The 13,123-nt window shown below is 34.1% G+C and overlaps 1 protein-coding gene across 1 annotated transcript in view; it reads right to left on the reverse strand.

The window, feature by feature from the left end:
• LOC109856348 (glypican-6) overlaps nucleotides 1-12,674 on the reverse strand; it is a 20,599-nt gene extending 7,925 nt beyond the window's left edge. Inside the window, exons 1-2 of the mRNA XM_020431492.1 lie at nucleotides 12,499-12,674; nucleotides 1,664-1,806 (exon numbers count right to left, since the gene is read on the reverse strand). Of these exons, the coding sequence (XP_020287081.1) occupies nucleotides 1,664-1,806; nucleotides 12,499-12,607 (252 nt within the window). The 5' untranslated portion in view covers nucleotides 12,608-12,674. The remainder of the gene's footprint in view (nucleotides 1-1,663; nucleotides 1,807-12,498) is intronic.
• Between the last annotated feature and the right edge of the window lie 449 nt (nucleotides 12,675-13,123).

Here is a 13,123-nt window from a genome sequence, read left to right on the forward strand (position 1 = left end):
CGGGACGCAGTTGGTTTTCTACGTACAAACTGCATAACTTTTTATATTAAGCAAATATTACTACAATCTGACGCCAAAAGCTGTAAACTCAGTCGGTAAATTGACGGAGTTCGACCGTCAGTTTAGGATCCCCTTAAGTCTTTTGTTTGTTTCTCAAGCGATCATATTACATAACATTACTGACGCGTCGCGTAACGCACTTTTTTTTTTTTTTTTTCATTATTCGAACATTTTGTTTTTCTTATTTAATTACAATCCAAAGCATCTGATGTTGTTCTCACCTATCGGAACCTTCGTCGCGCGTTGGATTTTTTCATTCGTTCATTCGTTTAATAACAACGCTTCCTGACGCAACAACATAGCGGACGCGACTCGTGTTTCCAAGTAAAATTAAATTCCATCTCTCGAGACGACCCGAAGAAGCGAGTCCGACCTAAGAGGGTGGCGAGCTTCGGAAAATTCAATAGATTGCAGTATTATAATTGCAGGAAGCTCTTTTCTGATAGATAGGTAGGTTAAATGCAGAGAAAAGACGCGGAAAGACGCGCGGTGGGAGGACCCTTGTGAAAGAGATTCGGGAGGATAGGTATTATTTTCGCTTTAGGGAGTCTCTTTATCGTAACGATGCTGACATCAAAAGCACACATTGATTATATCCGCCTTCGCACGCGAACTTCCACCACTCCATTCCGGTTCCAAAAACGCAGGCTGGATATAAACAAGAGAAACACACAGACGGTATAATGTGTATAATATATAACAACATATTTTAAACAAATAATAACTATATCAAAAAAAAAAAAAAACGTATCAAAATGTCAAATTCCTTTTCGATTTTGACGTTTTTGATGATAAATTTGCGATATTATCGTCGCGATTTTAATGTAAATTGGCTTTAAATGCATTACGTCACATCGCTTATTGCGTTCGATAACGTGAGTCGACAGTTTCGAAGAATAGATTCGGAATTCGAATAACGCGCGCGATTTTTCTCTTTCGAAAATCGAGATATCGTGTCGTATGTCAAATTACAGTGAGTGAATTCCAATAACAGCTCCGCACTTATGTCGTTCTATTTCAATCGAGTTTTACACACAAGTGAACCGAGAAGAAATTGTTTCTTTTATGTAACTGCATCAAGCGCGCAGCCTGCGACGCTTTTACAAATTGTATATTAAGCAAAATATATATGAAAGTCTTACGCCATTTTGTTTTATTTTTTTTTATTTTTTTATTTTTTTCAATATTCCGAGAGAGCGTAATTTGGAGAGCGTAATTGAGCGGAACGGATTGTAATAAATTTTTTAAATTTCAAGACCATGCCTCGAGTAGTTAGAGAAATTTTCTTCGCAGCTTGCCATCTTATTTATTCGCATTTAATGTGCCAGACGAAGAAAGGGATGAAGAAGGAACTGAGAGGAAACAGGAAAATTAAAGCACACGATTGCAATTTTCACCAACGAGCGCAGCACCCGTGCGATATCAAACAAGCAAATGAATCGCTCAATTTTTTTTTAGAAGAGTGTAATACCTAAGAAAATTTATTTTTCACAAAATAAAAAGAAGTTGTTTTATATTACAAGAAGCAGTTTTCTTTTCATAAAACGAAAACAAACTAAATTGACACAAATTGTGTGTGATAAGAGAAGAAAATAAGACCCACCGTTCCCTTCGTGTAATAATTCTCCAGATCCTTAAAAAAGTCCGCAAACACGTAAGCGTTTTGTTCATAAATGGCACCGTAAGTCTTCTTGAACATGTCGTGCAAGGTTATCTTGGTGATTGCCATTAGATTATCGAAGAAATCTGCAAAGAAAAAGAATATAAAAACGTATGTACATATCACGTATACTTCTGCTAAAAATTACATTAACTCATCAATATATAATTCGCGATTATAAAGTTTCGCGATTTTATTATTATTGCTAAGATTTGTTATTTTTTACATTTATTTATTTTTCCGTAATGTGTCCCACCTAACCCCACATATATTAGGTCTACCGGAAAGTTCTGTCCGTTTTTGGAATAAAACAAAATACAAATTTTTCTTACCGTCAATAAACTTGATTAAATAATATAATTGCCATTATTATTAATGATTTCTTGCCAGCGTGAGGGCAATTTGTATATCTCAGTTTTGAAAAATTAAGAAAAATTTGTATATTTTGTTTTATTCCAAAAACGGACAGAACTTTCCGCTAGACCTAATACATATATTAATTTTCTTAAATACCATTTTAATATAATCTGTGCTGTGTATATGTACTTCTCGCGGTATATTAAAAAAAAAAAAAGAATAATTTTACGTGGAAATCTCAAAATGACTTATATCGCGACAAGTTTCCAGACGCTTTGATGCCTTTCGCGGCGGAAAATTGTGGCCAAGCGCGAAACGAGAAATTAGTCGAGATTTCAGGGTGCGAATCGACGACGACGACGACGACGACGACGACGAGGGTAAACGGGTGGTATTATCGCGAATTAAAAGCTCGGGCGAACTTGCGGCGACTACAGTCAAACTACCGTCGTCGTCTCCCGTCGTCGTCTTCCTCTTTCTCTCGACACCCCTTCTTGCCGTCGATCGCGTCTGTGCTTTTTACATCCCGAACTCGTGACAGAGAGGAGAGCCGAGTTCGTCGCTAAAAGGAATTTTAATCACATTCCCCGCGGCTGAAGTGACGATAAGGAGATTCGTCGACGGGGGGGTGGGCGAGAAACGGAACGTAGAACGGAAGTACATCGGCGGATCGGGGGCGGAAAAACGCTGCTTATCTTGCTCTCGGCTGTGTTGTGTGACGCAACGCTCGCACTAACTCTTTTGTTTCTCGAGAGGTTGCGGCTTTTTTCAGGCGCGAGTCAATAGTACACCGCTCCATTGACGTGACATTTCGATATCAATACCTCAATGTTATTATTAAACTACGAAACAGCTGCGGGGAATTTACAGAGTATATAATAGGTCAAATGATAATAGATCGCAGGCATAAAATGTTGCACATTACGACTTTTTTATTGTCTGAATTGTACTCATTTAACTCTTTGTTGAACAGACTGGGTCTCCTAGACACACCCAAAAATGTTCAAACCAGTGTCTCTAGTAGAAATTAGTTAATTTTTTTTAAACGCTTATATCTTTGAAAATACTAGAGATTTTTTCTTTTTTTTTTTGATCGACGCAGAATTGTTCAACTTTTGATTTGAAAACAAAAATTGAAAAAAATATTGATTTTTCGCCAAGATTTTCGATTTTAAAGTCGCGTCGGTCTCAGATTCAGTTCTAACTAGTAAACGTTTTTGAAGTCTGTCCACGAAGAGTTAATTAATGTGATATTTAATTTCATTATTAAATGTCTCAGGATAAAAATTAAGATCCGTGCGTGCTGTATTGAGTATTTTTATATATAAATAAACACTAATTAACAATTAAAACTGAGATTCATCTCTAAACACTAATTAAATTTGGAAGCAATAAGCGGAAAAGCGCGCACAAGAAAATTTTCATTTGTATTATTTTTATAAATTGATATTGTAAATCTAAAAATTAATATTCTATTCTGATTTTTTGAGACAATAGAAAATTCTATGCGAGATATTTTGCTTCAATTAATATCTTCATCATTTTTGACAATCTTTCAAAATCAACGTCCATTAGGAACACTTTGATCGCGAATTATCAAAGTGTCAGCAATTAGCGTGAAAATTGGGGCACGTCTTAACCTGAAAAGACACCTTCGGGTGTCTAACGACTACATTTAACGAAGTTATCTGAGGGCAAAGGTTTCTCGCCGATCTTCTGTCTTTTCCGCTGCACGTCGCTTTCATGATGAGGCTCTTTTGAGGTACCAGGTACCACTAACTCGATACTCACTTTACTTCCTTCGATAGAAGTTCAGTTACAGTTACAGTCTCTTTGCAAGATACAACTAACCTCCTACTATATACTGTACAAGGGATATAGTGAAATTTCAACTGCGCATCTTTTGAAGTTTTACAAAAAAAATATAATTCTTAGTTTAATTATAATATGAATTTATAACGTAATGATATATTGATGGCTTAAAGCACACATGTTGTATGTCCAGTTTTATTCCGAGAAAAACGAGTTCAAAGAAATTTTAATGGTATTTTAAAATTGAAGAAACACTTTTTACGTGATATAAAGGATGTTTTATGTGTAAAACAAACATTACTGAAAATATTTATTTAGTAACATAAACTTTATTCATCAAAATTACTTAAAATAATGCAATAAAAATACCTAAAAGATGGACATACAACATTGATGACTTGTGCACGTTTGCTTAAAATATTAGGTCTACCGGAAAGTTCTGTCCGTTTTTGGAATAAAACAAAATACAAATTTTTCTTACCGTCAATAAACTTTATTAAGTAATATAATTGCCGTTATTATTAATGATTTCTTGCCAGCGTGAGGGCAATTTGTATATCCCATTTTTGAAAAATTAAGAAAAATTTGTATTTTGTTTTATTTCAAAAACGGACAAAACTTTCCGGTAGACTTAATATATTAATTTTAACATATTTATAAAATATATAAATATATGATATTTATACAACATAAAGAAACTATCAAGAGCTATTTATTGCACATGCAAACTCAATTTTGATGAAAAGTAGACATACAACATGTGTGCTTTAAGCCATCGATATGTAATATACAAATTATATATACAAATATATATATATATATACATGTATATATATATATATGTACAGAATATTTTTTATATATTGTTCCGATTGCCGCCATTTCCATTGGCATTGCAGTAATTTGACTGTTTAGTGTTTTGACACTAATAATTTATTATGAGAAATTTGACATCTCATAACAACGTGATTATGATTAAAAACTTTTATTAAAATGTGAATCAATTGTAAACACTCGATGAAAATTACGTAATATCGAACAATGCTGCAAAATTTGTTTTGCCTGAAAGTGATAAATAAAGTTTGCAACATATGTAGTTTTAACAGGACAATATGACATCGCACTCAGCTCGCGTTACGATAGAGAATGTTGCGCGAAACATTTTTTGAACAAATAATGTCAGAATCTGATGACATCGATTGGCCACCCCGTTTATCTGATTTAACAGCGCAACAAATTTTTTTGTGTGGATATGCAAACATTTGAGTCTGTATAAACAAACAATTCAACAACTCAAATACAACATTTGCGCATCGTCTAAATTACCAAAGAAATATATTAAAATGTAATGAAAAATGTAGTCAAAAGAACACATTTGCGCCAGAAGCAGCCATTTGGTTGATATTGTATTTTATAACTACATATACATATATATACGGCAAAAATTGAGTAAACAATTCATCAAAAAAAATTAAAAAGCATTTTATTTACGCAAGCACTCAAAAACGCAATCAGAACAATATGTAAAAAAACATTCTGTATTTATTTATTTGATAAAAATTATTTGCAATATTAAGTTTTTCACTTTTATCGGCTATTTTTTTTGTTGAAACTGCAAAGCAAGATTAACAACCTTTATAATCTTTTTTTTTTTTTTTTTAATGTAACATGTAAAAGAAAAATTACAGTGAAAACTATGTACACGTAAAGAGTAACATAAAAGAGAAATTTTAATTATTTAAACTCAAAAAATCGCGTGCGCGTTCCATTGTGCTCTGTAATATTTCTGAAGTTCTCTCTGTTTCTCGGAGTTGCTGCTCTTCGTATACGTAACTGGCGCTTACGGCAACGAATAGTGTTTGAAACGGCTTCAAGAGAATAATTACCGTTCTTGACACAGACATTTCTACGGCATTCAAGTATCGTACGAATTGTTAGCGATACATGCCGCACCGGTGCTAATTACGACAAGCGCACTTGCGTTCAACATCTGCCTATTAATTGCAGCGAAGCGTTTTGTTTGAGGCGCACAAAGTTACAGATACGGATATAACCTGAACGAGATATCGCTACACAACAGAGAGAAGAATTCGATATCTAAACTTCTATTTACATGATAGACGAATAATGAAAATGCAAACGGTTGATATAAACGAAATAATAACGCAAATAAATCAAAGGCACACACGTGTACGTCGACAAAATATTTGCTCGAAAAGTTTTGTGTGTGTATTTTTTACTGACATATAAAATGTGATTTTAAAGAAAGAAGAAACATTATTAAAGCGCTGAATAATTAATCGACAATAACATTTGGTTAAAAAAAAAAAAACAAATATCTGATTCAAACTATAAAAAATATCAAAATCACGATATAAAGACATGATTAAAAAAGAGAGAAATGTCTTAATAAATAAAAAATTTGGTAAAATTTGGTAAAATATACACAATTCAATACATTCGTGTGCGCACTTGTAACGCTCTATCAGATCGAGTTGCGTGTATACGCAAAAGTCAGGCAAATCGAGCCAATCGAATTTCGCAGGCATCTCGGGATTCGGATATCTAAAAGGTTTTATAGACATGCAAATACGCGAGAAACACTTAGAGAGAGAGAGAGAAGAAGGTCGATACCGTCAAAAGAGCGCACGAATACAGATACAAAAGGAAACGAGTGGAAATAGCGGATATCCTGATGATCCCTTGCGCCATTTGCGTGACAGAAGGCGTGACGCATTCTCTCTATAAATTGCCGAATAACAAATCAATAAGAACGCTTTTATTCGCGCGGCACGGTATTCGGCCCTTTATTCTATATATAGAGGCAGAAACGAATTCGATAAGATATATACGATGTATTTCTCACGCCGCTGCTTTTTTTTATGCCGCCAGTTATACAATAACTTTCGATGCGAATTTATAGTGTTGATACTTTAGTGAAAACTTTAGAGCGTATAACGTTAGTTCATACAAAATTATTTTTACAAGATAAATTATTCTAAGTATATAAGGCCAATACGAGCCGTTCACAGGATGTTGAGCAGAAAACTGTACTGCGCCATGGCACAGAAAACCGGAGATTCCAGGTTCGACTCCTGGCCGAGGAGTTTTTTTCGCAATATTTTAAAAATTAGTTAGGGGGGTATTCGGAGTCTTTCATATGTGAGATGCAAATCCCGCATCCCGTATGATTTTAAGAATTGAAATTTCAATTCAAAAACTCACTTGTAAAAATTTACAAGTGAACTCGTTGTAGGTGTATACACCAAAAAAATTGTATTCTTGTTTTGAGGATATTCCACTTACTTTAATTAAGTAAACTTAAATAAAGAATATATTCTTAATTTAAGAATATAGTCTTTTTCGATAGTGAGATATNTATGTTTTTCTATAGAGGCTTTTTATATTCTAATCAGTATATATTCTTATCAATATTACTATTTAGAGGATTTTCCTCTTAAAATAAGAAACTCTTCTTGGCGCCTAAGAATATATTCTTAAATAAAGAATATATTCTTAATTTCAGAAGAATATCATCTAAAATCTTTAAGATTTTTTAACCCTCGGAGAACACACCTATTTTTTCAATCAAGAAGAACAATCTGGGTCAATTTGACCCTGTCCACTTTTTGAGATGCTACCATTTAAAATGCACTTATCCGATTGGCTTGAAAAAATTTTCGGATATATTTTGAACAGTTTGAAATATGCCTATATAGTTTTTAAGTGTCGTTAACATTATTAACATTGTAAAAAATATGTTACAAAAAAGCAAAATTGAAGCAAAATAGTTTGATCAAAGTCGACGAACAGGGTCAAATTGACCCAGTGTGTTCTCCGAGGGTTAAGTATAAAATCTTCTACTTACGAGAATATAATTTTTTCGGTGTACATATATATATATACACGTACAGTTTCCGCTCAACATCCTGTGAACGGTTCGTATTGGCCTTATATACTTAGTTTAATTTTCACGAGCTTTATAATATTATATAAATTATTCTTTTACGTGATCAACAAGAGTTTTCTTTCTCATCTATCATTCGAACGATGTTATTCATCTTCGCGTCGCTCGTTTTTTATATACATATCGGTTATTCTTTCGTTTGTCTCGAGCGCGCAAAATAGTATCTGCATTAAGAGTACGCTTCGACCATGCGAACCCTTTGTGTGAAGAATGTCCTCATCTCGATGCACAGCCTGCGGTTCCTCTTTAATTAGAAAAAAAATCTTGCGAACCCGCTCTATACTCGGCCTAGAGAAGAGTGCGCTGCTCCAGCGCGAGTGGTCGTCAACATCTACTTCCGCGTCAAGCCGTACCGCCGTTATCCTTGAAATCTCGTTTCATCCCTCTCTCTTCTTCAGTTCTCTACGGCCAACAAGCACACTCCGGGACGCGTAAGACGGACGACGAGGGTGAGCGTTCGATCGAGCATTGTGTTTCGAGCATGTCGGTTAAAAAGTTCGCGCGGAATGCCCGAAGGGTGGATAGGTATTTTGCGAGGGTGAGCCTCCGACCGAGTGACGTCCGGCCGATTAAACTGCTCCGATCGCTCGCAATGGTGAGACTTTTTGTGCGTGGAAATGTTGCTTTTTTTTTTCTAAATACAAGAAATAAAATCGCGATTTAAACAATTTTTTCTCGCCAGTATCTTATTCTTCTGAATAAAATGTTTTATAAATAATGATATATATATAATAATAATATGTAATAATACATTTGTATATAGAATGTCCGGAAAATCGCCCGCAATACTTCGGAAAGTGATTGGGGATCCAAAAAGAACGAAAAAAAGTTATATAAACATAGGTCCGAAAATAAGTCGGTTTTGAATTATGGCCACTTTTATGTTCGCTTTAGCGCATCCCTCATTTTTGATTTTTTAAGTTTTTAATTTTTCAATTCTTACATTTTATTTCTTAAGTTTTCTTCAATTTTATGATATTTGTAAATACATAATAATCTTCATCATAATCATATTATCTTTAAAATTAAGGATAAACATAAACAGGTATTTAAATCGAATTAAATACAATGTTCAAAATGACCACCTTCAGTACGAATGCAGGTCCTTATTCGTCTATTAAAATAGTCCGAAATGAAGTTATTTATGTTAAAACCCAACAGTTATTTATGTTAAAATACAATAAAATAAATTATGAATAATATGATTATGATTATTAAAAAAATCGAAAAAAAAATCGAAGAACGAAATGAAATCGAATTACGATTTTTAAACATAAAAGTGGCTCGGAAACAACTTATTTCCGGATCTACGTTTATATAGCTTTGTTTTCTTCTTTTTGGATTTCCAATCATTTCCCGAAGTATTGCAGGCGATTTTCCGAACACACATCCTGTATAATGATAATAATATTAATAACTAAATAAGCTTGTGAGAAGATGAAACAGAGTGTTGGGGCAGATGCGAGTTACATAACACAAGATGTACGTGTGTGCGATTTATTGAATAGAAAACTTCAAACGTTTCGATCCCTTCATTCTATCTTCTTCAGTGTGTACAAACACTTTATTTCTAATTAGTTTTTGTGTGCACATTGAAAAAGATCCAAACGAAGGGATCGACATATCTGTAGTATTTTTATACTCAACAAGTCGCACACACGCACATCTTGTATTTTGGCTCACATCTGCCCCAATATCCCGTTTAATAATAATATTGACTTTCTCTCTTTCTCTCGTGACAAAGATTTTTGCTTTTGAATTGCTTTTTTTTAATTTTAATCCTACATTTCCATAATTGTTTATTGTTCATATAAAAAAATTAAGAACGGTTTCTTTCTAAATAAAGATTTCGTTGAACTAGTAAGACAAAAAGTCGCTTTCTGTATTTTAATCTCACCACCTCCGGTGCGAGAAAACTCGAATCTTTTACTGTAAAATATTGACTTTTCCGAATGCTAAATGTACGAGCGCGACGCGTTACTTTCGAATAAGTGGATCAAAAGGATTTGAATAAGGCGATTAAAAAGTTTCGCCGATGTAAAGCGAATAAAATACTGACAAGAGATGGGAAAGCCGGTTTACGATAAAGTTTATGTCGGAGACACGACGAGGACTTAATCGCAAATATTAAACATAAAATTGAATTTTTTCATCTGCTTTACATCTCAAAAAAAAACAAAGATTTCTATCAGAGATAATATTTGATACTTGTTACTAGACAAAATTTAAACGTTTTCTATATACATATATGTATATATATGTATTAGGTCTACCGGAAAGTTCTGTCCGTTTTTGGAATAAAACAAAATATACAAATTTTTCTTACCGTCAATATACTTTATTAAATAATATAATTGCCATTATTATTAATGATTTCTTGCCAGCGTGAGGGCAATTTGTATATCCCATTTTTGAAAAATTAAGAAAAATTTGTATTTTGTTTTATTTCAAAAACGGACAGAACTTTCCGGTAGACCTAATATATATATGGGTAAATCCACTGTAGTTTTAACTTTTGATAGACTTTTTAATACTGATAAGTCTGAGTTGTTTTTCGTATGCACAAGACGTATTTTTTCTTCGTATACTTTCTAGTAATAAACATAGACGTAGAATGTATAGGCTGCGCATTCTCTACCTTTGCCATGTTAGAAAGAAAATGTCTGTAACGTTGAGAGAGACAGCTGGTGTTGAACAGTAGCCTCATCTTTGTCTAGCGAAATAGTGGGGGAAAAAGAAGTCTTCGCTGATTGATAGAATAGTAATGGAAAAGTGGGGATAGAAAAATAGTGAGGGTGAAGAGGAATGAAAGAGATTAAGAAGTGATGGCAGGTTAGAGGTGGTATGAAACAGTAGGTCCTGATCCCACCACAGACATTGATAGACAGAGAGAGAGAGAGTTACTGTTCAAAGTATGTTGTCTCTGTCAATCATGAAGACATCTTTTCAGCCAAACGCGCGGTCTATATATTCTATACGTCTATGGTAATAACTATGTATAAGAATGCAGAGTGTTCGTGTTGTTACTGGCTTTTAAAAGTGCACTAAAAATATAGAAAATCATACAATTTATTTTATCTCTTTCGAATTTGTGTTTCACTCTTAAGAGGATGCTGAACCAGCGGCTTAACAGCTGCTTTGCTGCTACGCTGTCCAGTAGGTGGCGCCCTCTATACAAGGATAGACCATAGACGTATAATATATAGACTGCGCGTTTGGCTGAAAAGACGTCTTCAACGTTGAGAGAGACAACATACTTTGAATAGTAACTCTTTTCTCTGTCTATCAATGTCTGTGGTGGGATCAGGGCCTACTGTTTCATACCACCTATAACCTACCATCACCCCTTAATCTCCTACCATCACCCCTTAATCTCTTTCACTCTTCTTCACTCCCATTATTTTTCTATCCCCACTTTTCTGCTGCTATTCTATCAATCAACGAAGACTTCTTTTTCCCCCACTACTTTGCTAGACAAAGATGAGGCTACTGTTCAACACCAGCTGTCTCTCTCAACGTTGAAGACATTTTCTTAACATGGCAAAGGTAGGGAACGCGCAGTCTATATATTATACGTCTATGGGATAGACGTATGTCTCTTTTCTTATCTTTCGTTTGGTTTGCCCGTCTGATAGTGGTGGGGATATGCACACGTACGCGACTGTCTGCTTGTGTGCGTATCCTGCCTACTATCGTATGTGCTTCATTAGAAGAACTAACTATTCTCGTAAACTAGACAATAAAATCACATTCTGATTGTTCCATTATATTCTTTTATATCATCCGCTTATCGCTCTGGTGCCTGTATATTTATACAATGCTTAGAAATTGGTTAAAAATAGCAAAATATGATCAAGTGATAATAGAACAATGTAACTTTTCGTACTTTTTAGACCAAAAAGCACCAGACCGATAAGTGTTTCTTTACGTTTTTTACTTCTGGAAAAGCGTTTTTCATTTGATACAGTAAATAATGAGATTAGTCCGATCTACTAAAATGACATATCCCGTCGGTATAACAGAACGGTTCAGCATCCTCTTAAGAGTGCGTAAACATGATTGCAATGTAAAACTGGAAAGAAATTAAGTCGAATTCAATCAGATAAACTTTATCGCCGTTTACTTAAAACTATTAACGCGTGTAGATTGGTGTTTTTGAACTTATTTCAGATATGTTAGTCAATATAAGATGTACGTGCCGCACATTTAAAAAACAATAAATAAATTTTCATAAAAGTTAAAACTACGGTAGATTTGCCCATATATATATAACTATTACACATTATGTACACACGAATATATATATATATATATTCGAATATATATATATATAATAGTTATTTTAATAAAATAATACTCATATATAAAATCTCTACAAAAAATATGAGCAACGATTAAATATTCGACTGATTCTATTTTACATAATTTTAGGTCTTTAATTTTCTTATAAAATCAATTTCTACAAAATCAAAGCGATTAATTGGCAAGAGTTTCCTTCTCTTTATTCATTTATTCAATATTTCGATCGAGGCAAGAACCAACTAATCACGTTATTCCCATCGGACATTGAAACGGCGCACGCCACGCGTCCCATTCGCTTTGCCTTATCGACAAAAAATCAAAAAGAGATAAGACCACTCACTGTGAACCTTGTCCACGCTTTTGGCCAGATTCAGGTGAAGTCTCTGGAGAGTTTCTTTGGTGGCTTTGTCGTGCTTGTCACGTGTTCGCGAATGCAGTCTAGATTCCATGTCCGCCGAGCAGCAAACCTCGCCACCGCTTCTTGTACTGCCGCATATTTTTACTTCTTTTGCTGTAAGCGCACAAAGAACAAGATATTAGTCAAAATTATCCTATACGAGAAACAACGGAGAAAGATAAGATAATCGATATCGTTGATATTAAATAAAAGAACGAAAAACTGTCACCTTGGTGAAGTAAACTCGAGATTATTTCTTCTCTACTTTTTTTTATAAGTTTTATTCTCAGCAAAAATGTAAACGTAATTAATTTAAGAATTGAATAATAAATAAATGTTATATAAAACAACAGAATGTTAGAAACAATGAATGTCTTGAAAGAATACACGTACTCGCGCGTAAATACAACGTGATTTTTTTTCTTCCACACAAAATTGGAAAAACAGAAATTTAGAAGAAGAAGAATTGTGCGGAACACAAGTTTCGCTTTTGCTCTCTCGTAAATGGAAAAGCAGGAAGCGGAAAGGGAAATAATGGCGAATGAAATGTTTCCAGGATGTACCGCGA

This window comes from Pseudomyrmex gracilis, unplaced genomic scaffold (assembly GCF_002006095.1).
Source record: "Pseudomyrmex gracilis isolate BER0280 unplaced genomic scaffold, ASM200609v1 scaffold_115, whole genome shotgun sequence".
Classification (NCBI taxonomy): domain Eukaryota; kingdom Metazoa; phylum Arthropoda; class Insecta; order Hymenoptera; family Formicidae; genus Pseudomyrmex; species Pseudomyrmex gracilis.